Raw genomic sequence first — 24,528 nt, forward strand, 5'->3', positions numbered from 1 at the left:
ATAGCACTGAGACCGATGTTCGATGTCTACCAATGTATTCAGAGGCGAGATCAAGAGTCTAAAGGGTCGAGCCAGCAAGTGACTCTCATTATGGACTAATTCTGGCAATGTCTACGGGTGATCCGATATTCTCTACACAGTTCACAGAAAATGCGAGGCTCGACGACCGTCAGTCGTGTAGAACACTGCTTGTCGAAAGTGAAGTGCCTCTGAAGCATAACGTTGTTGATCTCAAGATCCAAGTTTTAAGATTTGGTAGGTGAGCTGCTTGACTTTGGGAGTATGGCACAGAACGCCGTCTTGGCCGTCAAGACCAAGTTGTCACTTCCGACATCGTGCCCTCTGGAGGACTCGGCATTAAGAGCAAGTGTTCAGACCTCATTTCTCAATTTGGTCAGGGAGATATCAAATCCAAATGTGGCCTGCCAGCGTTGAGTCAAGCGGCCCCAGAAACGGAGCCCTGCTCCTGCCTTTTGGCTGAGCTACTTTTCCCAAAGATAATCGAACACTAAACCATGTTAATGTTGATCATCCAGACAGTCTGGCTTGAGGGGCTGAATTTGGTGGCGCTTTCCACACTATCTTCCATGGACCACACGACGGCTTGGATTTCTTAATATTTGATGAACTGAGCACATCGAGCGTCTCCCGTAATATTATGTCAACTATTCCGTTAGAGAGTAATAACATGGGTGATTTCTCCGTGTACATCATTCCTATGTGAGTTCAATAGGCAATGGATGGTTATTTGCAGTGAAATAATCTGATAAGCTATAACATGAGACCACCTACTGATGAGATAACCAGTCGAACCAGTCGTGGGATTACCTGTCATAGGATAACTAGTTGCGAGTTTTAGGACATTCAGTTGTGGGATAACCAATCGTGGGACAATGTGTTGTTGTTCAATGTATCATTCAGTTCTTGCCGCCTATGCTATGCTGTCTAACCTAAAAATGATGCGACGCCATGCCTATGCAATGGGGTATTCCTATCCTGTAACGCCCTTGAAACCCGTGACAATCGTGACAAACGTGATAAACGTGACAATCGTGACAATCGTGATAACTGACAATAACAATAGTAGCCTCAGTAGCCTTCAATCAACGCCCCTAACCCTCATAATCAAACCTTTCCCTGTCTTCTCAGACCCTCAAGGAGGTCGTACTGGTGGTAAATAATCTTGCTCTTCTCGTGAATTTGAGCCTCCAATGCAACCTTCTCCTCGTGAAGCCGCTCCCAAGTGCGGCGGCTGTAGCCCTTGTGCATTCCCTTGGACTCTGTGACTTTCTCGTCAAACTTCTCTTGCAGTCTCGCCATCTCACTCTCTGTGGTGGAGATCAAGATCCGCATGTTTTCAACTGTATCAAATGCTGGCCGGATCGTGTGCTCCTCATTATCAGGGTCGCGACTGGAGGTGGGCGCGGTGGGCGCAGTGGGCGCAGTGGTAGGTGTGGTGCGCGCGGTGGTGGGTGCGGTGCGCGTAGTGCTTGGGCCGGCAGTGCGCTTGACCTGAACCGAGGCGGGTCTACGAGGGCGAACCTCGCTGCGCGTGCTGGAAACCGAATTGATGGTGGAATTCTCACGCGTGGAATCGCGCAGCTGACGACGGATGACGGTGTAGTTCTCCTGCAGAGTCTCGTAGGAGTCCTCGGCCTTGTCGCGCTCAGCCTTGATTTCTTTGTTCTTGCGTAAAAGGACCTGGGTGTCCTTGATGGCTTCGCCAAGCTTGCCACGGGTGGCTTCGAGCTCGGCTTCGAGGTTCTGGATTTGTTCCGACCGAGTCTGAGCCTGTTTGTTCTTGCTGCGGAGGACCTGGTTCTCCTTTGCAGTAATGCTGAGCTGACCACGAGTGGCCTCAAGCTCGGCCTTCAGTTTCTCAATCTGCTCCGAATGAGTATCGTTCTCTCTATTCTTGGTGCGAAGGACCTGGGTGTCCTTGATAGTGTCGCCGAGCTGGCCGCGAGTGGCCTCAAGCTCGGTCTGCAAATTCTTAATCTGGTCCGAATGAGACTTGCGGGTCTTGCGAAGAGCGTCGTTCTGCTGGTACATCTGGCCAACTTGCTGACGCAGACGCTCATTTTCGCCTTTGAGGTGCTTGACCTCATTCTCAATATTGGTGAAGTAGTGGGCCGCCTGCTCGACCTCGGACTTCATGGCTTGGTTCTGCTTGATGAGAACCTGGTTCTGCTCGTTGAGAACCTTCTTATGCTCGTGGGCGAGATGGCATTCCTTAATTAACTCATCACGCTCGGCGGTGAGGGCGTTGATGTGGACGAATTGCGAGTTGGCGAGAGTGTTAGCCTCGTCAAGGCGCTTCTGCATGCGCTTGAGCTCTGAAGAAAAGGTGTTAGCTCGTGTTGATGTGCCACAAGGGGTTGACTTACTCTCTGCCTGAGCGCGCTTGCGAATGTCATCGTCAGAATCAGAGCCAATAGCACTGTCCGACGAGCCCTTGCGACAGGTGCCTCGGACTTCCTGCAGCTGGAGTTCGAGCCTAGCCTTCTCCTGATGCGCCTTGTCCGCCTCACGCTCCATGGCCTCGTCATGCTCCTGCAGCTCGGCGATTTCCTTGCGGAGCTGGTCCATGGAGACGAAAATTCGGGTTTCCTCTTGGGAAATATGAACAGCCTTGACATCCTTGTGGCTGTTGAATGCCTGCTGGGGTGAAGTGTTGGTATCATAGTCCTTCACGAAGACTGGCTTGCCGTCCTGGTCAAGTAGGCTAAACTTGAGAATGCCAGAGACGAAGTCGGCCAAAATATTGCCGGGGACCGCGTAAAGCGACCAGTTGGTAAAAGCGTCGACATTGGCCTCCTCGATGGTGGCTGAGGCCACGGCGGGAGAGTCGACATCGGCTGTGCTGATATTAGTGGTAGGGTAGCTGGTAGTACCGACGCTAATTGCGCGGACATTAGGGGAGCCAGGTGCAGCAGACAGATCGATGGTCTGCAGGTCGATTGGAGGTAGGTCGGCGGTGTGCAAGTCGACGGCGGGCAGATCGATGGTGGGCAAGTCGATAGTAGGCAAATCAACCGTTGGCTCATTGGCAACGGATGAGTGAGCGCTATGAGAGCGGCTGGTGTAAGAGGGCGCGCTGGCCTGAGAGTGATCGCTAACGTCAGAGTGATCGCTGGCGTGAGAGAGGACGCTGGGAGAGCGGGTGGCCTGAGAGCGAGCGCTGCGAGAGCTGGCGCCAGGGGGTGTGGTGCGGGAGAATGGGGCGCCAATTGCATTCTTAATAGCAGGTGCGTCCATAATAGGGGAGTTGGTGGAAGGTCCATTAGTGGTAGATGCACGTGTAGTAGGTACACCTCCGTCGCAGGCGTCAGGGGTAGACCTGCGGACGACAGGCTTGACTGCAGGCTTGGATGAGGTGGAGGTCGAGAAGCCCCTAAGGAAGCGGCTCAGGCTGCTGTCGGAGGGCGAGGCGGTCTCGCAACGCGCCTGAAATGCGGCGCGGCCACGTGTCTTTGGCACGAAAGGCGGCGATGGCCCGAAGACTGGAGTGTGAGAGAAGTGCTTGGGGGTGCCAAAGTCGCAGCTGGAAGGCGCGTGTGAGGATGGCAGGAGGTCGGAGATGCCGGGGGTGGGGGCCATTGGGCGGTCGTAAGGGACGATGGGCGCGGTGGGGTCAAACCCGACATTAGCAGGTGAGATGTAGGACATGTTTGAGATGTCGGACCAGACGGAAGCGACGGTGACCTCCTTGGGAGGGCCAAAGGAAGCCGTGGTGTGGCCGATCGTGTCGTGAGAGCCCGCCGAGGTGGCAGGCTCAGTCGCGTCATAACGCGTCTCGCGTGCTGTACGCGTGTCTGGAGCCATTGTTTGGATGGCAGTCGTGACTGAGTAGTGTTTGGTGACGAGTGCGAGATGGATTGATCGATGAGATGATTGTTTGATGAAAGCTGGGTTGAACTGGACAAGCCAATTGATAGCAAGAACCGAATGCAAGTGAAAAGCGCAAGCGCGATGATGAGAAGTGAAGTTGGTGGATGGATCTGCGGACGTTGCATTCGTTGTGGGGAAGGGAAGGGGAGGGAAGGGAGTGAAGGGAGCGGGGGATGCCAAGACTTTGGTTTTGTGAGTGCAGGGCGACCCGCCAGATCAGCAGGGCCCCACAGGCCTCTGGAACCTTTCCCGAACTGCCGACTACGCTCGGGCCGTGTCTGCAGCACCTTACCCGAAATGCTCGGCAGACATGCCGACTGGCCAGGTGAGACTCGGGGTCCTGATGCTCATTTCTGGTATCCTGCAACGCACCCACGATGCTGTACTGTGCCAAAAATTTGGCATGTAGTCCCGATTTTTCTCCTTTCTGCTATACTTGCAACATATCCCACAGAGGCCGTCTGCCACTGCTTCTGCCATGTCTTGCAGCCCTCAGAAAGTACCGCACGGTCCCCGGCATCTTGAACGAAACATCCAATGACTGTCGTCGCCATCACGGTCTAGGCGATATACGGATGTGTTTTCCCATCGTGCAACTAACCAGACTACGCCGTGGATTTAATGGCTCGATTTCTTAAAAGCACGAGTGATACTTCGGCGATGTACCTCTGGGGAGAGGGCGAGCGTGAAGGTGTGAAGGGAGGTGGGAGATGGGAGATGGGAGATGAGAGCCTGAGGATGGCAGGTTGATTAGCACGGGGGCATCTTGGTATGACAGCAGCATTGGTAAGAGTAGTAGGAGGATCTGAATGTCAGAAAGACTCACCACTTCCCGATGTCAATCCCTTTCGTCCTCCGTAGGCAGTCGCAGAGGCGTAAGTGTAGGCCTCACCCACATCGTAGAGCACGTAAGGCACGATGAGAGTCGCGAATCCTATTGTCCTGATGGTATCTCCGCTCTCGAGGAGCTCGTATCCTGTCGCGGTTCCATGCTGATGACGCGCTCTTCAAGTCTGTTGATCCGTGGCGATGGAAATGAGCAATGGCCCGGAGCGCGTCGATGATCACTACGCGTATGCATGAGGTTGTTGAAATGAATGACTCTCTATCATGCGCCTGAATACTGTAACACTCAAGTCAAGTTTTGTATAGCTCCCAATAATCATCGACCATGGTTATAGAGACGACCATCAGGACCATGGTTCGACCAACGTCACTGCTGCTCAGAGCACAAGATGTATACCGGGCAACACGGCTGGTTAGAAGTGCTCCTGATATCCCCGGAGGTGCTTCATCGGATGTAACACGCTGTAAGACACTCGCATGCTCTAGCTTGGCAAGCGCGACATGGGAAGTGCCACGGGTGAGAAGCTCTAGCAGAGCAGTCGCCAACAGGCTGTGGTCAGCCCGCAAGCCTCTGCTGTCATCCTACGTGCTGGATCTCCGAGGAATATCTATACTTCTAACATCAGCTAAAGGACTACTCCATTTGTAGCCTCGAACGTTTCAAGCCGAGCACGCGCACGTCGTCGCTATGTCGGAGGCCCGCAGACTATCCTTTGCCCATCACACGCGAATCACCCACTCAATCACCTATGGTCAATGGATGCTTGCCGTCATTGCCGCCTGCGAAGCCCTGAGTTCCGAGTCTACAGAAGAACAACGCGTCTACATCGAGCAAGCCAAAGTTGGAGGAAGCAATGAAAGAGAGCTCACTAAGATCTCAAGACAGAACACCTAACCACCCAGGTCAAAGAGATCGAACATAGACGCGCAAAGATTCATTCTCCGACGCGTTGAATCCGGGAGAGTCTGCGCCGCATGACGTCGGACAGCACAGCACTCCACAGCTCAGCCCTGCCGTCCTAGGGTGAGACCCATGGGCGGCAGATCGGCAGTCTGGGGGTGGGTTCGGGATCGCAGCCACGACCAATTGTCGTCGATCGCGAACCCGAAGAATATGCCAGTTGCGGCTAGGCTAGTCATTGTGAGGTTACATTGCAGATGCTTGTGTCCGACTCCCGCCAGGCGGCTGGAATCCTCCGGGCCCAGATCCTTTCTAGAAGCTCTCGCATTCGCACCCGTTCAACACAGCCTCCGGTAGACTGCGGCGGAGGATGAACAAGCTTGCGGGCGATGTCGAGGTGGTCGGGAGGGAGCCTGAGCATTCAGTAGAAGGACAATGAGGGATATATAAGTATCAACATTTCGCCTCCGTTGTTTGCTGTGACTTCTCACCATCAACTCTCACAACAAGTTCAGAAGGCCGCCTTTCAATCATCTCACAGACATCACAACTTCTTCATCAGGCCCTCACAACTCACACTGTACCGACATCTTAAAACTCAAGTCCTTCAACACAGTCTCTCAACACATCTATCCACCTAATAATCAACCATCGACGTCCAAAATGCTCTTCATCGGCACCATCACGCGTATGATCGAGGGCGACAAATACAAAAACCAGCGCGCACCCGCAGCTTACCCTGCCGCTGTAGGCGTCCCTATGCCAATGCAAAACGTCTCTTGCAACTGCCACGGAGACCGCTTCTGCTCAGCGTGCTCACCTCAACACTACCACGCGGCTGGCGTGGTGCCGATGGTGGCCGCCGCGCCCGTCATGTCCCACCACGACGCTAGGCGGGAGTGGCGATACGAGCGGCGCGCCATGAGGGATTCTCGGCGGGCTGCGAGGCACGGCTACGGCTACGGCTACCCCGTCGCGGTGCCTGTCGCGAACAGCTATGGTGTTGGCAACAGCGCCTACGCCCGCGACTATTATGAGGCCGGCCCGTCGTCCTCGCGGGCTTCGCCGGAGCGGAGGCAGGATGAGTACTGGGAGGACGAGGGCTTTGCAACGCCGGCTGGCTTGACTGCGGGGCACATTGATAGGGAGCAGCGCGAGGCATCACCGCCAAAGTACGAGCCTGGCAATTGGCAGCCGCGCAGGACGTCCGTGGAGGTGTTGACAGAGGGCAAGAGGACCTACTAGAAGCCAGAGTGAATGACCGAGGTGTATAGAATTTCTTGTTCTGTTCTATGTATATACGGGATTTGGCCTCGGCGTTGGATGATTCGATTTGTCAATTTACGGGAGAGATATCACTTAGACAGCGAAAATCGTTCATGATTGCATTCAAGACAATCGGGCTTGTCAAGGTCCGCTTCAGAAGCTCTCTAAATCTTGCAATCGCGCATCGGCTCCATACGTTCCCCCCGATCTCATTCCCGGGGGCCTTTTTTCACCCATATGCATTGTGATGTATTGTACACGCTCATCTTGGATGGCCCACTTGCTCGACATGGTCATCGTTGCATCCCCACCATCGCCAAGCCGCACTATGACGAGCTCTGTTATAACACAGGACAAAGTGTTCATCGCTGCCCGGCAAGTCGTCGGCTTTGGACTTCTCCCAGGGCCTTCATTCCGCTCAAAACGGTGGTTGTGCCGAGGACAGCTACCGGGAGAAGGATATGGCCTAGCGACATGCCACGGTGGTAGAGGAAGTACACGAACTCGATCGCAAGGATAGATCCAAAGAAGGTCGCGTGGGACAGTGGAGCCGCACCAAGGGCCTTGGGGAGGCTGTTGAGGTTCGCGCCGAGGATTCCGAACCACTGTGAAATAACATGGGTCAGTAGCTGCGCCAGATTCACAATATGGGTTGTTGAAGAAGATGGAGAACGGGCAACTTACACCGACCAGAAGGGCGGGCAGTGTAGCGGCGATAACCAGCACAAAGAAAATCGAGAAGATCTTGTAAGGGTACTTGGTTTCTTCGCGGAAGATGTGGTGGATCTGCGGCTGTTTGCCGTAGCGCTGGATGGAGGGGATGACAGGCGAGGGTGCATTGGCATCCTGCTTGATGTCGACGTCGAAGACATCGGCAATGACACCTTGCGCGGAGCCAAAGGATCCGATGACAACGGTTGCGTGGACGGGCTCCGGGGACACGAGGAACTGAACGGGAATGTCTTTCTGAGTCTGTGCACGCAGGACCGGTTAGCTTCACAAGTCTAGAGCTCGCTTGGTGGTCGCATTGATAGAACGTACGATCTGAACCTTCGCCTTTCCGCTGTCCTTAACACTCAGGGGGAAAGGGGCCTCCAGTCCACTTTCGCCCTTCAATAGCAGGAAGGCTTGGTGAGGTCGCTTCGCCTTGCCGTTGTCCTTTGCCGTCAAGCTGATTGTGAGGGTATCTTGAGCGCCGAGGGTAATTGGGGTCTCGAGAGGGGATTTGGGTCCAAATCTGTGTGCCATCGTCAGCAATTGACTCAAGTTGAGCTCGCAGGAGGTCGCTGGCTGGGTTGAGCTCACTTCTCTTTGGTAGCCTCACCAGCAGCCTTCTTACTGCTGATGGAGACGCTGCCATCGTCAAAACTCCATGAAGACGCAGCCTGGACAGCACCAGCTGCCAGGAGGACAAGAGAAGATATTCCACTGAATCGCATGTTGCCTGGCTGGGTGTGGTGGTGGGAAATGGCCAGAAGATGATGTCTTGGCAAGGCTGGAGATGGAAGTTCCCAGAGGACACACACGTCGTAACAGCTCAAGGTCTCTGTGGCAGCTCCAGGAGCTTCTTACGTGGCGTAAAGTTCCAGCTTGGCGGCCGGCAACCAGCTCGCCAAGGGGGGGCCCTTCGCCCCGATTAACCACCCTGGTCAGGGTTCAACCCCGATATTGAGTTCCAGTGTCCGAGCCTGACAAGACTGAAACATCTGGGCTACAATTCACTGGTAATTCATCGATACTTAAATTCAATAATATGATTTACTTGGCCTACTATTCCGAATCTTCCCAGGGCTTTTGCACTATAGGCTGCATTCTGCAGGCTACGCACAACTGAGATCACAAACGCCCATGCCTCACCTCCAACACCTGCGCCGGTAAGTTTTCCTTTACGCTGACCGACTACACCTACGGAATCGTCGAGGACAATGTTTCCGCTCAATGAATATAAATTGCGGCATGAACAGGGTACCACGGCTCTGTACAGACGTATGAAGGCTGCAAATGCAGGCCTCCACTTGTTAGTTCCCATAGAGGGGGAAAATAAGCCAGAGTAGCACCAACAAGAGTATCGACTCGGACAAACAAACAGTGTGCGGCCGCTTCAACTAATTCAGTAGCTGCGGAAAGCTCTCCCTGGCGGCTATCTACCGGCCAAAGGCTTAAATTGTGAAGGATGAATCCGACATCATCCTAAGTATCGTGAACAGTGAGCGTGAATTCCCTTTAAATTGCATTGCATACACAAGAGAGTCCTAGATCTAGGACGCATGGCTCCCAAAATATGCACAGCCGAAATAAAAAGAAAAATAAAAACTAAAGGCAAGTCCACTGCGAAGGTAGAGAGCTGGTGAGAGATTTGCAACGCAGCGTCTAGGCCTGCAGATGAGAGTTGTCCAAGAAAGGTGGAGCGTAACAGGGTTCGATGTAAATTGATTGGCCAGACTTTGCAACGAAAGCTGTCTGCGAATGTGCACTGATAAGTCAGTGGCCACAATCTGTTCATCTCATGTCTGGAAATCTAGATGCCTTTCTCGAGGACGTCAAAATGATTTGAAGGCAACGTTAGAATTTGTAATCTCACGACAAATGGCAAGATACTCGATACAAAGCTGCCAACACCTCAGAGTCTTGTCCTCCATACTCAATTTCCCCATGTATAAAGATGGACTGCAACAAGTTGTTGATTTCGATCAGCTATATCTCCGCCGTCAGAAGCCAATGGACACATTCTATGACTAATGTGCTCAAAAAGTCCTAGGTCTACGTGATATCTAAACCGCCGTTGCCCACGCGTTGGTTTGACATCAATGGTATGGGCTCCAGTGCTGGGTTCTGAAGTAATTGAAGGTGAACATACTGTGTATCTGGATAGAATGGCCAGGGATAATCATCGTTGAACAAGGCAGCCAAGAAGCACAAGAGACAGAGCTCCCCTCCATACCTCGTGGACCAATTTCAATCGCACCATGCGCATGCTCAGCCACTGATTTTGGCCCATTCCACCCTCAAATCCTCCTTCAATGTTAATATAGGCCACCCAGTCCGCGCTTCACAATCACCAATCAGCGAAATGATGGCCTCGCGTTTCACTGGATCATGAGTACAAAGCCCAGCACCAAAGAGGCACTGAGCGGACAGGATCTGACACCCGGCATCTTCCAACTCCATAGCAATCCCACAAATCGTGTCCACCGCATCTGATAAGACCTGCTGAGTCTGCAAGTATCCCTGAAAGCCACCAACACCCGGAAGATGAAGATATATCAGTATCTTCGCGAAACTGTACACCTGCAATGCCACGGCGAATTGTGGGGGGTGGATCCAGATAGATTTGAAACCAGATTCCTGCAAATAGGTTGGAGGGCACGGAAGAGGCTTATAGGCTGGCCCGAGGAAGGATTTCCATCGTTCTAGGGCCGCTTTCAAGGAAGTCCCTGACTGAACTCTGGCCTCCATTGTCCACGTTTCGGACTCCGAATCGGCACAAAAGTTCACAGCCTGTGATAAGAGATACACAGCCATTTTGGCGAGCTCATTCTGTGTGAGCTCGGATATGTCCTTAGCCGGCCTCCAGAAGCTGAAACAGCGCCTCTTTTCACGAAAGGCCGCCCAAAGGTCTTGTTGCAGCCATGCCCACCACACAGACTGCCGCAGACCACCAGAGGCGCCATGGACGTCCTGTGAGCGCTGGATGCCAAATACCCCTTTCAAATGCCTTGTCCAATTACCTTTGCTGTCATCTAGCATCTCGTACGTCGAAGTAATGATCACTGTGGCTAAGAGCTCCTCAGAGCGGGTGTAAGACGTGTATTGCAGAGCTTCTCGGACGTAGTGAAGCGTCTCGTAGTAGTATTGAACCGGCAGACTAGCGTCAAAGGTTTCCGCTTGAACAGTAACAGTGGCAAGGCGTGATGTCAGTGCCAGAATAGCTTTCATAAGACCCAGGTTTCGGAGCTGTCACGGCACTTCAGTGACTGCATATTGACGAGATGAGGGCAGTAAATATGGGCCCATTTGTTCTCACTTACAGCTAATCTAGTAGCGTGTGTGGAAAAGTGTTTGTTTTGGTCGAAAAGGTCAAGTAGCGAGGCGGCTTTCTCCGTGAATGTCCGAAACAGGATTGCCTCTTCGGCTCGAAGAGAAATATCTTGGTCAAGCTGCCAAGCCTGCACCTCGCAAGCACTGTCGCGCACGCCACGAACAGGCTGTTCAAGCTCGGCACCAGGAAGGAGGTGGTTATTGGATTGTCCACGGCCTACTTCCAAGTCTGCATGGTGATAGTTAAGGCCAGGTCCCACCCCGATGAGAAGAGCAGGACTTGTCGTTGGACTGGGCGCTACGGAAAACCTGCTATCTGCTTGAGCAGCATCATTTTCCAAAAGATCAAGCCAGCGGGTTGATGCAAGGTCCGCTGTGAGCAGCTCGGAAACCACCGTGTCTGGGCTGAATGCATGCTGGGCCTGATGTTGTCTCTCATTTGATTGGTGAGGTAGTTCGGCTGCTTGAAACCCTGGCACTAGGGCATTGTTCCTGATCGGCCTTGCTCCTGATAGACTCGAGGAGATCTGGCATGATTGGTCTTCCGTGATGTTCACAAGCCGTGATGGTGGAGCCGGATCGGGAGCTCCAAGCCTCTCTCCCGAAGATGACGGAGCAGTCCTTGAGACTCCGAGCACTGTTGGTGCCTCACTGTCTCCCGGCTCGGCACCGGGATAGATGCAGACTCTCTCGGCAATGGAGCATTGGCCACACCCAGGGCGACGTTCGTCACACTTTTTGTGTCTCTTTCTACACGTTAGACTTGAACAACAGGCCCACAGACGTCAGCACGAGTTTTTAGACAAGGCGGCAGAACCTGCCCATATGCCTCGTCTCGAGGCCAGTTGAACATGCTTAGTGAATGCACAACCAAAGGACTCACCATCCGGTCTTGGTCCTCATACCCCGTGACCGAGATTTCCTAGTCTTCGTCTTGGGTTTCCCCGGTTTCTCCATGTTATAGATTGCGGGATCACCCGCTGTTGGTGGGCTCCAAGGTTTGCCTACCAGAACAGGATGAGGTTGAGGCTGTTTAAGCAAGGAGAGGCGCGACTCGAGGCTCTTTTCTCTCTAGACTCCGCATGGCTCGGACCACGCTATTCGCTACCTGCGGGTATATGCAGAGAAGTGGATTGATGCCAAAGAGGGGGGGAGCTGGGGAAGGGCTTCGGTAGTGTCCGCTCTGCGCATCATCCTGCCGACAATAGTGGAGACTGCGCGTGTCGGGGTCATACCTCCCCTCCCCGGATCGCAAATACTGGGCATATCATGTGCGTTAAAAGAGAGAGACCCGTTTTCGCATGACTAGATGATTTAGTATCAAGTGATAGTGTTCTAAGACTTATTAATAACCAGAAAGTGAAGTCCGCCCGCCCATAGGCCTCATTTTGATCCCACAACCCACATTGATCTTAGTTGCGGATTATCCTCAGGTATTGTTTATCGTTAGAAAACATGGAGTGGAAAAAGGAAAACAAGACGTACCAAATCCTGAAAGCTGCTGAAGAGGGAGGATACGGCGTGCTCGCAGCGATTGCGTAAGCTCCGCTCCAACACACAATTCCGCCGGCTCGTTTACAGCTAACACACTCAGGTACAACATCGAGAGTATTTTGGGCCTCATACGGGCTGCAGAGGCAAAGAGGTCACCACTCATCCTTCAAGTTTTCCCTTGGGCGATCACATACAGCGATGGGCTATTAGTCCACGCAGCTGCCCAGCGAGCCCGTCAGGCTTCAGTGCCGGTCTCCATTCATCTTGATCATGCACAGGATGAAGAATTGATCAAACACGCAGCGGCAAACTTGCCGTTTGACTCGATTATGGTGGACATGAGTCACTATGAGATGGATGAGAACTTGCGGAAAACGAGAGAACTAGTCGCCTTTTGCAATCAACACAAAATTACGACCGAAGCGGAGCCGGGCCGTATTGAGGGTGGCGAGGACGGTATTGCTGACACTGCAGAGTAAGTTGAACCAACGGTCAGGACTACGCATGGGGAGTAACTGTAAATTGTGTTGTGTATCACGGTCAACTTATTTCTCCACCTTCCTCCACCCTTTAACTGACTTCGAACCAACCTAGTCTCGAGGGAGCTTTGACGACTCCGGAACAAGTGGAAGATTTCATTGCCACTGGCATCGACTTCCTAGCACCTGCATTTGGTAATGTTCACGGCGATTACGGTCCTAGGGGTCCGGTGTTAGAGTACGACAGACTTGCCAAGATTCGGGAAACCATTGCTGGGAGAGTGCGCCTCGTCGTTCACGGGACGAACGATTGGAGCGAGGAGGTGACCAAAAAGTGCGTAGCTGGTGGATGTGTGAAGGTCAACGTTAACAAGCTGGTATTGCTGGACTATCAGAATTATCTGAAGGCAAATGCATCGTCCAAAAGTATCACGGTACTGATGGAGGAGGGGACCAAGGAGATTCAGACACTTACAGAGTGGGCCATGGATGTGTGTGGCAGTACTGGAAAAGCGTAGTCCTGGCGATCAAATCGAGAACTCTATTCCACCTACTCAAGTCTAGGTTCACATCCATTCGAGCACATAGCGCTCACTCTGCGTCATAACTTTGCACACTTATTGCTCTGTCCCATACTTCCCTAGATACATAATACCAGAGTTCTATCGAGGTATAGTATGACCCTGGAATAGCACTCCAAATACCAAAGTGAGCAAAACTTTTCTACCGAATACCCATCAGTGCCATCAAGCTGCAAGTAGTTCAAGGATGTGGTCCGATCCATGCTCTCGAGTCGCACCCTAGCATTGAACCTTCCGCCAACGATTTCTCAGAATGAAGTTAATGGTGACCAGTGTGGTATACATAGTCCTGTAATTATCCTAGACGTGATTTGGGCAGACATTAACGGTTCTATTGTGTATAGTTTGTGATCGGCGGCTTTCAGCGAGCCTCGAGACGCGGCCCTCGAGACGAGCAGGGAACCTGGGGCGAGTGGATTCTTGCAGGCGACAGCCGCGGCAGTCAGTTGACACCATTCCGGCTCTGTAGAATAACAGGTTGACTTAAATCGTCGACTTTATAATCAAATGGACTTTCCATATTATCTTTGATCTGGTAAACTTGTATCCAGTAAATCACCACCAAAGCGCATCACCGCCTGATCCTCACGAACTCGACTTGAAACATGTCGGCAAGAAAGAATGTTATCATTACCGGGGCCGGCGGAATGATCGGTCCCATGCTGGCCCAGCGTCTTCATAATGACGGATACAATCTTATTCTGACAGACATCGTTGAGCCTAAGCCCCCAAAAGGCGGCAGCCCAGAAACCGTCAAATGTTTGAAAGGGGACATTACCGATGCGGCCTTTGTGAAGACATTGCTTGATGCTGCACAGCCGCTGCATGCCATCTTCATTTTCCACGGTATCATGTCTGCAGGCTCTGAGGCAGATTTCGACCTTGTAAGTGGCAGATAGCAAGGATCTACTCACATTGAGACCAGCAGCCGTGCGAAGTACATGTACATGAACTGGGAAAGCAGGATGCCGATTTGTGGTTCTCGATCACCCTGTCACTTCACGATAGTCACTGACCCCAGGTGAATTAGTCAATGAGAGTCAATGTCGAGAGCGTCCGAAAATTGCTCCTTGCTGTTCGCAATCTGCCGCAAGCTCCAGTAAGAGTGGTATACTCGAGCTCACAGGCTGTGTACGGGCAACCTTTGCCAAAGGTGATCACAGACGATGTTACACCCACGCCCGAGGGAACGTACGGTGCACACAAGTACTCTACTGAGATCATCATCAACGACATGCACCGGAAAGGCTTCATCGACGCTTTTACAGTTCGATTCCCAACCGTGGTGGTCCGAGCCGGAGCGCCGAGCAATGCGGCCCCGTCTTTCCTCTCAGGTATGTTTCTGGACGAGCAGCCGTGAAGCACATGCTGATTACATCCGCAACCAGGCATGATCCGGGAGCCAATGAAAGGAGAAGAGTGTGTGATACCGCTCACAGACAGGTCATACAAGACATATGTGTGTTCTCCGAGCAGCACAATTGAGAACCTGGTGCGGGTGCTCAACTTGAAGAGTGATGCGCTGCCAAAACACCAGCGGCATATCATGTTCCCAGGCGTGGCAACCACCATCCAGGACCTCATGGATGCGTTGGCCAAGTATGGCGGCGAGGATAAGCTGAAGCTTCTCAAGGAAGAGACGAACCCTACCTTCGAGAGGATTCTGAGGAGTTGGCCGGAGGACTTCGACCCTAGCACGCCAGACAGACTCGGTCTGCTTAGGGATAAGAACGCAGAGGACTTGGTGAAGGAGTACATTGACTCCTTGAGCGCGCAATAGATTATCCTTCACAGGACCACGAATTAAATAATATACTGACTGCATCATCTGTTGGTGTGGAATCTACCGACTTAGGCGCCTGTCGCTTGTGCTTATGTCACTCGCAGAAGCATGTGAAAGGATGCGGATGTTGCAAGGGTTTCTGTGGGAATTTTAACAGCAAACATTTATAATCGAGGGTGATTCCTATAGAGAGACCAAAAGAATATTGTGAAGTGCGTACACAGGGTTGCTCTCAAGTCGGGGTCACTTATGGTGACTTGGAAGCCCACGGTACGGGCCAGGGCTCAAGTAACCCTGGCGCTGAAATCTCCAGGTGCTGTTTTTGGCGGCGCTGCAAGCCAACCCAGGTATCTACCACGAACAAGGCATTTGAGACCCGACAGCTCCTTGAACGTCACTGCTTGGTAAATTTGTACCCACCGTCTCTCAAGTATTCATTTGCGGTGTTCAAGCCAACTTGACGCGTTCACTGAAGTTGTTCTCTAGCTCTTGGCTACGGACACCTTGGCAACCCCTGCAGTCTCTTGGAGTTTGTTCGCCTTCAGGAGACGGCAATGGGCAACGGGTAAGATAATTGCGGACTCGTTGCTATCTCCTGGGACCCACGCTGATATGATGGATGTAGAAGGCAAAATGTCCTGGCCTCCACTTCCGGCCAAGCAGGGCTGGACGAGGAGGAGCGCCAGCTCCAGGACGGGGCTCGCTTGTCCAAGACGGACCACGACGGCACAGATTCTGCAACGGCGGGCAGCGCTGCTACAAAACGCGCCGCCGACAAGGAAATCGGAAGAGGTGTTATCAAACGATTCCGAACAGTCTCAACCACAAGCGGCCTGTCAGATGTCAGCATGGCCTTCCCGAACGGCGCTCTCCGCATCACTCGCACCCCTGGAAGGTCGAGGGCCAAGAATTGCATCAACCTGGCAGATGTGATACACAAAGACAGCCTCGTATCCGCCTGTATCTTTTCCTTTTTTATAGCCAACGAGGAGCTCTTTGAACACCTTCCCTTGTCACATACCTCGAATGCTGTGCCGGTAATGCACACCCTGGTCACTGGCCTCAAGCTTCAGGGCCGCGTGGACTGACTTCATACACAGATATATATCGGGCGAGACGCAAACATGGATCCTATGGTACCCGATGCATGTACACAGAGTGGTATAGCGTTCAGGGAGAAGATTTCGAAGAAACAGCTACAGGACATCCGCCCAAAGCTGGAGCAGTTGCATCGGCGAGCTTACGGGAACAGTTACCACGCCTTTTATGCCTGGTCATCGGGGTCCTCACACTCCAAAATTCTTACCCTGGTGTACCCAGAGTTCTTAAGGATCGCCATCACTTCCTGCAATATGATGGACATCGATACGGAGCTGGGCGACAACCATTTTTATATTCACGACTTGCCGAAACTCGCCTCTCGACAAGATCAGCTGTCCACATTTGAATCAGATCTACTTGCTCATCTGAAAGCTCTGGGGACACCGATAGAGTTCATCAACTCAATACAGGGGAAATACGACTACTCCACTGTCCAGGTCCATCTTGTCACGTCTGTTCCTGGCACATACTCAGGCGCCAAAGCCCAAGATTGCGGGTTGCTCCGTCTACGGGAAATAATCAAAAGTCTGGACCTGAACCTAGCGCAGAAAAAGCGCCAGGGAAAGTTGCAGCTTGAAGTATGCGCAGCCAGTCTTGGAAACCTATCTGCAAGATGGCTTGATGGGTTCTTTGACTGCGCGTTGGGGCGGAAATACGTCGAGATCACCCAAGACTGCGACGTGCCCAGTGATTTAAAATTATTTTACCCGACCGTTGAGGATGTCAGGTCAACAGACGAAGAGGCACAGCACGGCGCCAGCAACATTGGATGTCATATCCGCCCTTGGAAGGAATCACCAAAAGCCATCAAGGACATTTTCCATCACTACCACTCGAAGGACTCGGGCAAGCTCTTCCATCAGAAGCTTATCCTTGCGTACAACCATACATCGCCGACCTCGTTGCCTTACTACGTCTACATAGGTTCTGCGAATCTTTCGTCTTCTGCATGGGGAGCCCTGGAGAAGGACAAGAAGGAAAACAAGGCGACGTGCGATTTGAAGCTCATAAAAACCTCCAACTTTGAGTGTGGCGTAGTGGTACCGGGCGACTTAATTGAGAGCATTCTCGAGCCGGGAACAAAGAGCTGGCAAGACGGTATTGTGCCGTATGACCAAGCTGCAAGCAAATACGATATCGGCAAGGACAGGCCTTGGAACGATCCAAGGTGGGTTAAGGATTTCCGGGAGGACTGGAGTGGTCATTGAAGTTGCTCAGGTCGTGGGTGCATCAGACAGTCAAGCCGAAGTTTGCTGCGCTTTCCCAGGGTTTGACCCTAAGTGGGTGGTGGGAAGGAAAGATGGGCAGGGTGGCATGCTGGCATTCTTGACAGATTTCAACTGACACTGCTAGGCCAATTTGGCTTGTCTGAACGTGCAGATCGCAGATATGATCTCGCAATACACAAAGCAGGCATTTTGCAGGTTGCAATGGGAGACTTAATTGCAACAGGCTTTCCTACCTGCCATAGGGGGCCCAAGCTCAGTCGAGGTATGTCGTGCGTGTAAGTCTGTATTACCCCGGGTTTTGGCCTCGCTGTTGTTTACCTACAGACCATACAGCACCCATCGCGTGGAGAAGACTAACTCATGGCCTTTCAAGGACCGTAGTGGTGGCGCTATCTGTTCTGGCTGCAAACTTGCTCGCACCAGTGGTCGCGTACACGAGCCTCTCCGACGACAGCCTGCATCGAATACCGGCAGGAGGCGCCGACTTCGACATCCACAATGACGCCGGGCTGCTCGCGCCCATCCTGATCCCGCGCGTGCCTGACACCCCAGGCTCCGAGAAAGTCCAACAGCACTTCGCCGACTTCTTTGAGAACAACCTGCCGGGATGGGCTGTTGAATGGCACAACTCCACGTCCAAGACCCCGGCCACGGGGAACAAGCTCGTGTCCTTCCGTAACCTGATCGTACGCCGCGACCCCCCGTGGGCCGCCGTCGGCGACGTCGCGCGGCTGACCCTTGCAGCGCACTACGACAGCTTGTACAGACCTGAGGGTTTCATCGGAGCTACCGACAGCGCTGCGCCGTGCGCTATGCTGCTGCATGTCGCACGGAGCGTAGACGAGGCGCTGACGAAGAAGTGGGAGGCTATGCAATCTGCTGGAGACACGGATGGCCTCGAGGAAGAGAAGGGCTTGCAGATACTGCTGCTAGACGGGGAAGAGGCATGGGTGCAATGGACTGACACGGACAGCACCTACGGGTCGCGCGCGCTCGCCTCGCACTGGGACAGCGAAGTCCACCCGGCCATGTCGGCCTTTAAGCGTCCGATCGAATCGATCTCCCTGTTCGTCCTGCTTGATCTCCTTGGCGCAAGCGACCCACACGTGCCGTCCTACTTTCCAACGACGCATTGGGCATACCAAAACCTGGCTAAGATCGAGAACCGAATGCGCCAGCTGAAGCTGCTCGAGTCGAAGCCCAAGGGCCGCTTTCTGCCGGAACACGACAAGAAGCCGTGGCAGTTCCACCCTGGTTTTGTCCAAGACGACCATGTGCCGTTCATGGATCGAGGAGTCGACATCCTGCACCTAATCCCGACGCCTTTCCCGTCATCTTGGCACAAGATGGACGACGACGGCGAGCACCTTGACGGGCCTGCAGTGCAGGACTGGGCCAAGCTTATAACTGCCTTCGTAGCTGAGTGGATGGATCTTGAAGGCTTTATACCATTTTTAAAAGAAGAGAGCGTGGATGACAGGCTTCGTAAGACAGAGCTTTGATCGATTAGATGACCAGAGAGAAAAGATGCTCCGCACTATCAACTTCGTGCAAAATAGCTCCCAAGTCAAATTGGTGACGCTGTATTTCTTTCCCATCGCCTGCCAACGCGATCCGCCAACGCGATCCGTGATGCTTCACTCCGCGGTCGCCTCGCAATGCACGTCCATCACGTCATGTAGCTTATCTTGCCGAGGGATTGATGCCCTGCATGAGTGCGGAAACGATTTCCTGATCGGGAACAAGCTTGCTGCGCCGCGCAGAATGCACAATTATGTTGCTCGTGGGCAATGGCTTTCAGTATCAACAGGGGCACGGGCTTGCGTCTCGTATTCCCGCAGTCGCCGTGTAGCTTAATGCGGTGGCCGGCGTCGACTCCCCTTGTTTCTTGCTTACGCCTTGGGAACCCGGCAACGTGTCTATTTATGCGGTGGCCGGCGTCGATCCTTTTGTTTCTGCTCACTCTTTGGGAGCTCGGTGAACTTGTGTGAGAACCTTTTAGGGCGACCTCATCGAGGAGCCACGATGAAGCCTTCTTTTCTTGCGCGAGGCTATTCTTTGCCGTTTATATCAGCAGTCTGCAACATTCTATTCCTTCTTTTGGCACCATGGAGTCTTCAGACACTCTACCGATCACCTGTCAAGGTCCGACCAAGCTGGCAAAGCAGGGTGAAAATTGTAAATATTGTCCCACTGAATATATTCCGTATGCCAAGAGATACTGATGCTGTCACATAGGTTGCGCAAATACTCTTCAGTATTTTTCAGATCGTACTGTTGCTATCCGCAGTGGCATCTGCCCGCAATCGAGAGCTAGTGCCGACATCCCTAATTTACGTTGAGACGGCCTCAGGGCTTCTTGGGTCTCTAGCCCTACTCTGGCTTTCAAATTGGGCACACTGGCGGTCAATTAAGCCCTCAAACCTTGTCGTCGCATACCTGTTAGCCAAATTGGCTTGTTGTGTACTTTCGGCTACCGTCCCGCATGTTCCCCATGACAGGTCGTCGGAAACAATTCAAGGGTGCTTGATTGCAGTGCTCGTCTTGCTTGAACTCTGTAGCAAAAGAGCTCTACTGCTGGGCCCTTACCAAAATGAGCCACCAGAGGCCACGACGAGCTTTCTGGGGAGAGTTTTCTTCACGTGGATCAATCCGATCCTGTTCTCTGGATACAAAACGATTCTCCGTGGGGATGATCTCCCTTCACTCGACCAGAATATAGACTCGAAGAACCTGAGACAGTCCATTCTGCAAGCATGGGATCAGAGAGGTGCGTGTCTATTCCAGCTGGCCTGCCAGTTTCCCTGAAGACCTGCCCAGGTGGGATTGTTTTCTAAGCCGTCCTCATAGCAAAGCCAGAGGGTGCTACCACCCTGCCTCGGGTGCTCCTAGGTTGTCTTCTGAAACCCTTCTTGACCGCGATTGTCCCGAGGATATCTGTTGTAGTGTTTCGATTTGCACAACCCATCCTCATGAGTCGGGCAATCCGCTTTGTGACCCATGTCTCTGCTGCAAATGATGGGTCTGAAGGATATTGGCTTGTCGTTGGGGCAACCGCTGTATATATCGGATTGGCGGTAAGTGTGTTTCCGTCAACTATATGTTCCAAGGTTTCCCCAAGCTGACGGACCATGGACAGGTTTCGATTTCGGTCTACCAGCACAGCCTCAACCGCCTCGAGCTCATGATCAGAGGGACCATGACAAGCTTACTGCACAGTCGGGCTCTTGAAGTACGGAACAGTGAGTTCGAGGATGGCAAAGTGGCTACGTTGGTGAGCAACGATATCAGCAACCTTGAGAATTCCGCCAGGATGTTCCACGAGACCTGGGCTCAGTTCGCTGAAGTCGTGATTGGCACGTTCCTTTTGTCAAGACAGGTAGGCTGGCTTTGGCCATTGCCGCTGGTCATTATTTTCTGTAAGAGGTTCCCAGAGTCCTCACAAGTACAGGATTCACTAACTATGAATGCAGTTTGCTCCCGTGTCAGTCGCTACGTCGCCAGAAACCTGAAGCCAAAGCAAGGCAAATGGAATACAGCTACCCAGCAGCGGATCTCATTCACAAACTCCATGCTGGGGTCGATCAAGAACATCAAAATGCTTGGTATGCAACAAGCTGTAGTAAATCATATTCGGGACCTCAGAAAAGACGAGATGGGTGCTGCCAGGGAAGTTAGATTCCTCATGGTTCAGTACGGTGCCAGCGGTAAGCTCGACAGCTATTCAGACCGCGGACAACCTACTGACAGTCTTGCTTCCAGCGAACGCCCTGGGACTTTTCGCGCCTGTGATCACTCTCGTTCTGTACGCAGCCCTTGCAATGCTTCGCGGGGAAGCCTTGGACGCCGAGACTGCGTTCACCTCGGTTGCACTTCTCTTGATGATCACTCGTACGTCAAAGTTCCATGTTTTGCTTGAGGATCTCCCAGGTCTCTCAAGTCTACTCAGACGGCTCAGTGTCGTAGATTTCTGCAAGCTTTGCGAGCCTTGACTTGGCCTGGAGTTGGATATGTGCTGACACCGCTGCTGAACAGACCCTGCAAACATGATAATGACTTTCATTCCTCGAGCCGTCATCTCCTACTCAGGCTTTGAACGCATCCAATCATATCTCTTGGACAAAGGTGGTCGAGATCGGCCACTGGAACCGCCTAAATTGTCGTCGACTGAAATCACCACGACACCACTCACTCATGCTATCGAGTTGGCCGATGTTGCCATCCCTGGCACTGATGAGTCCAAGCCCATACTTAAAGACATCAGCTTCGGAGTTCGCCAAGGTTCTTTTGTGATCTGTACCGGACCAGTGGGCTCAGGCAAGACCACCCTCGCAAGAGCGATACTAGGAGAGGTCTCGCCCTCACAAGGAATCATAAAAGTGTCCCAGAAACGACTTGCCTACTGCTCGCAAACGCCCTGGTTGCCAAGCCAAGTGATCCGAGACGTCATCCGTGGGCCAACTGGACCATATGAGGCAGATGAAGCATGGTATCAGAGAGCAGTAGAAGCCTGTTGTCTCGACTCCGACTTCAAGACACTTCCGGATGGTGATCTGACCCCGGTGGGAAGCAAAGGCATGAACCTCTCTGGAGGGCAACGCCAGCGAATAGCTTTGGCCCGCGCGGTGTATTCGCGGTGCGAAATCATAATCCTGGATGACAGTGTCAGTGCTCTGGACGAGAAGACTCAGAGGCACGTCGTGGAAAACCTGCTAATGCCCGGGGGCATCCTACGCGAACAAGCAACAACAGTTCTCTGGATCACAACCACAACAAAGTTCTTCAACCTCGCGGATGAGATTATCGTCCTCGCAGGGGGCACTGTGAAAGAGAGGGGAACGTGGGCTCACCTTCGAGAGAGCGACCCCTTAGTCGACGAGATCATCCATCCACATGATGAGACGCTGGTGACTGTCGCCGAGGCTCAGACAATGAAGCAGGCCAACCTCGCTCGCAAAGAAATTGCGAACGACGGGTTGAAAGACCTTGCTCGAAAAAATGGCGACTTGTCCCTTTATAAGTATTATCTTGAATCTGCACGGTTGAGAAATATTGCAAGCTTGGTGATGGCTGCGGTGTTCTACTCCTGCTTCTATACCTCTTCTCAATACTGGATAAAACAGTGGACGGAATCTGGATTAGCGCACGCGATATTCTATATGGTAGGCTATGTGATCTTCCTGGTCATAGCATACGTCTCAACAGTCACCGGCATGTTCGTCACAAATCTTCGCATTGCTCCAAGCTCGGGCCTGGCCCTCCACAACCGTCTCCTCGTCGCCATCGTCTCGGCTCCTCTGCTATACTTCTCAGGGACCGATTCCGGGACGATTCTGAACCGATTCGGCCAGGACATACAACTGGTCGACAAGCAGTTGGCGACCGCGTTCCAATCGCTTGTTAACCAGATCTGCAAACTGCTCTTTCAGGCAATCGTGCTACTCTTGTCACAGCCCCTGATGGCACTCTCGCTTCCCTACAGCGCCATGGTAGTCTACATCGTGCAAAAGGTATACCTGCGCACCTCTCGCCAGCTCCGTCTTTTGGAGCTGGAAGCTCGCGCGGCCGTGTTCTCCAGCTTCCTCGAGACCGTGCAGGGCGCGCCCACCATCCGCGCGTTCAACTGGCAGGGCGAGTTCGCGGAGCAGAACATCGTCACCCTCGACGGCTCGCAGCGGCCGTTCTATCTCCTCCTCTGCCTGCAGCGGTGGCTCAACGTCGTGCTGAACCTGCTCATCGCCGCCATCGCCGTCGGCACGATCTGGCTGGGCGCCTTCTACCGGGACTCCACGACCGGGGGGCAGATCGGCATGGCGCTGAACGTGATCCTCGTTGCCAACACGACGCTCCTCTCGCTGGTCGAGGCGTGGACGGACCTCGAGATCTCGCTCGGCGCCGTGGCGAGGCTGAAGGAGGCCGAGACCGAGACGCCCCGGGAGGACCAGCCCGGCGAGTGCGACGTGCCGCCCAGCACGTGGCCAAGCACGGGTGAGATCGTCTTGAGCGGGGTGACTGCCGCATACAACCCCTCGGTGCTCGCGCTCAAGAGCCTGGACCTGAAGATCGAGGCCGGTCAGATGGTGGCGGTGTGTGGGCGGACGGGCAGCGGCAAGTCCTCCCTCCTCCTGACCCTGCTCAGGCTGCTCGACACTACCGAGGGGAGCATCAAAATCGACGGTGTTGAGCTCTCCTCGCTCCCGAGGTCGCTGGTCCGCGAGGCAGCGTTCGTCACCGTCGCACAGGAGGCTTTCTTCCTGCCGCAGGCGAGCCTGCGCTTCAACCTCGACCCGGAGCTGAAAGCCCCTCAGTCCGTCATCAGGGCGGCCCTCATACAGACGGGTCTATGGGATCTATTTGTCGGAGAACAGCCAGGAAACCACGAGGAGGCATTGCTGGGCGGGGAACAGGATGACGAGGGCGGGAGAAAGGTCCTCGACAAGCCCTTCTCATCCTTCCCTGCCCTCTCGGCGGGTCAGACACAGCTCTTTGCCCTTTCCCGGGCTCTCGTGCGCAGGTCTATCCTATCTGACCCTGCCACTTCCGCAGCGCATTACTCGGACTTGGACCGTGTGGGAAGCAAGCCGATTGTTCTGCTTGATGAGGTCACGTCTTCTCTCGATCCAGTAACTGAAGGCAAAATGTTGGATATCATCCGCAAGGAGTTTGTCGATCAGGGCCACACTGTTGTGATGGTGACGCATAAGTTGGATGCTGTGAGGGGCAGGATGAGGGAAGGCAGGGACGCAGTTGTGTGGATGGGACAAGGGCGGGTCGAACGAGTAGAGGTCACGGAAGGTCAAGTGGGTCAGCGTTGATAGAAGATTTCTGGTGAGGAGTTGTGCACTTCACCGTGATTCTCCTTGTTGAATTGGGTTCTGTTTCGGTATTCTGAAGTCAACTGGCCCTTTTGCGGCTGTGC

General features: G+C 53.2%; 5 protein-coding genes across 5 annotated transcripts; 3 read left to right on the forward strand and 2 right to left on the reverse strand.

The window, feature by feature from the left end:
- Positions 1–1,125: 1,125 nt before the first annotated feature.
- On the reverse strand, positions 1,126–3,825 carry J7T55_005467 (rhoptry protein; the record flags this gene model as incomplete). Its single annotated transcript, XM_053132965.1, has 2 exons — positions 1,126–2,336; positions 2,388–3,825. The coding sequence occupies 2 exons, from the start codon at positions 3,823–3,825 to the stop codon at positions 1,126–1,128; spliced, it is 2,649 nt and encodes an 882-aa protein (XP_052989087.1).
- Positions 3,826–6,301: 2,476 nt separating this feature from the next.
- On the forward strand, positions 6,302–6,883 carry J7T55_005468 (uncharacterized protein; the record flags this gene model as incomplete). Its single annotated transcript, XM_053132966.1, has 1 exon — positions 6,302–6,883. The coding sequence occupies one exon, from the start codon at positions 6,302–6,304 to the stop codon at positions 6,881–6,883; it is 582 nt and encodes a 193-aa protein (XP_052989088.1).
- A 383-nt stretch (positions 6,884–7,266) lies between these two features.
- Positions 7,267–8,343, reverse strand: J7T55_005469 (oligosaccharyltransferase subunit ribophorin ii; the record flags this gene model as incomplete). The annotated part of the gene is made up of 4 exons (XM_053132967.1): positions 7,267–7,509; positions 7,589–7,876; positions 7,946–8,141; positions 8,210–8,343. 4 exons carry the CDS (start codon positions 8,341–8,343, stop codon positions 7,267–7,269), a joined length of 861 nt encoding a protein of 286 aa, XP_052989089.1.
- Positions 8,344–12,397: 4,054 nt separating this feature from the next.
- On the forward strand, positions 12,398–13,433 carry J7T55_005471 (uncharacterized protein; the record flags this gene model as incomplete). The annotated part of the gene is made up of 3 exons (XM_053132969.1): positions 12,398–12,480; positions 12,537–12,911; positions 13,031–13,433. The coding sequence occupies 3 exons, from the start codon at positions 12,398–12,400 to the stop codon at positions 13,431–13,433; spliced, it is 861 nt and encodes a 286-aa protein (XP_052989090.1).
- A 668-nt stretch (positions 13,434–14,101) lies between these two features.
- On the forward strand, positions 14,102–19,111 carry J7T55_005472 (Glutaminyl-peptide cyclotransferase; the record flags this gene model as incomplete). Its single annotated transcript, XM_053132970.1, has 8 exons — positions 14,102–14,380; positions 14,527–14,830; positions 14,885–15,248; positions 15,504–15,626; positions 15,800–15,844; positions 15,905–16,316; positions 16,380–17,548; positions 17,983–19,111. 8 exons carry the CDS (start codon positions 14,102–14,104, stop codon positions 19,109–19,111), a joined length of 3,825 nt encoding a protein of 1,274 aa, XP_052989091.1.
- Positions 19,112–24,528: the final 5,417 nt, after the last annotated feature.

The sequence above is a fragment of the Diaporthe amygdali genome, assembly GCF_026229845.1.
Source record: "Diaporthe amygdali strain CAA958 chromosome Unknown NODE_34_length_500367_cov_65_467389, whole genome shotgun sequence".
In the NCBI taxonomy this organism is placed as follows: Eukaryota; Fungi; Ascomycota; class Sordariomycetes; order Diaporthales; family Diaporthaceae; genus Diaporthe; species Diaporthe amygdali.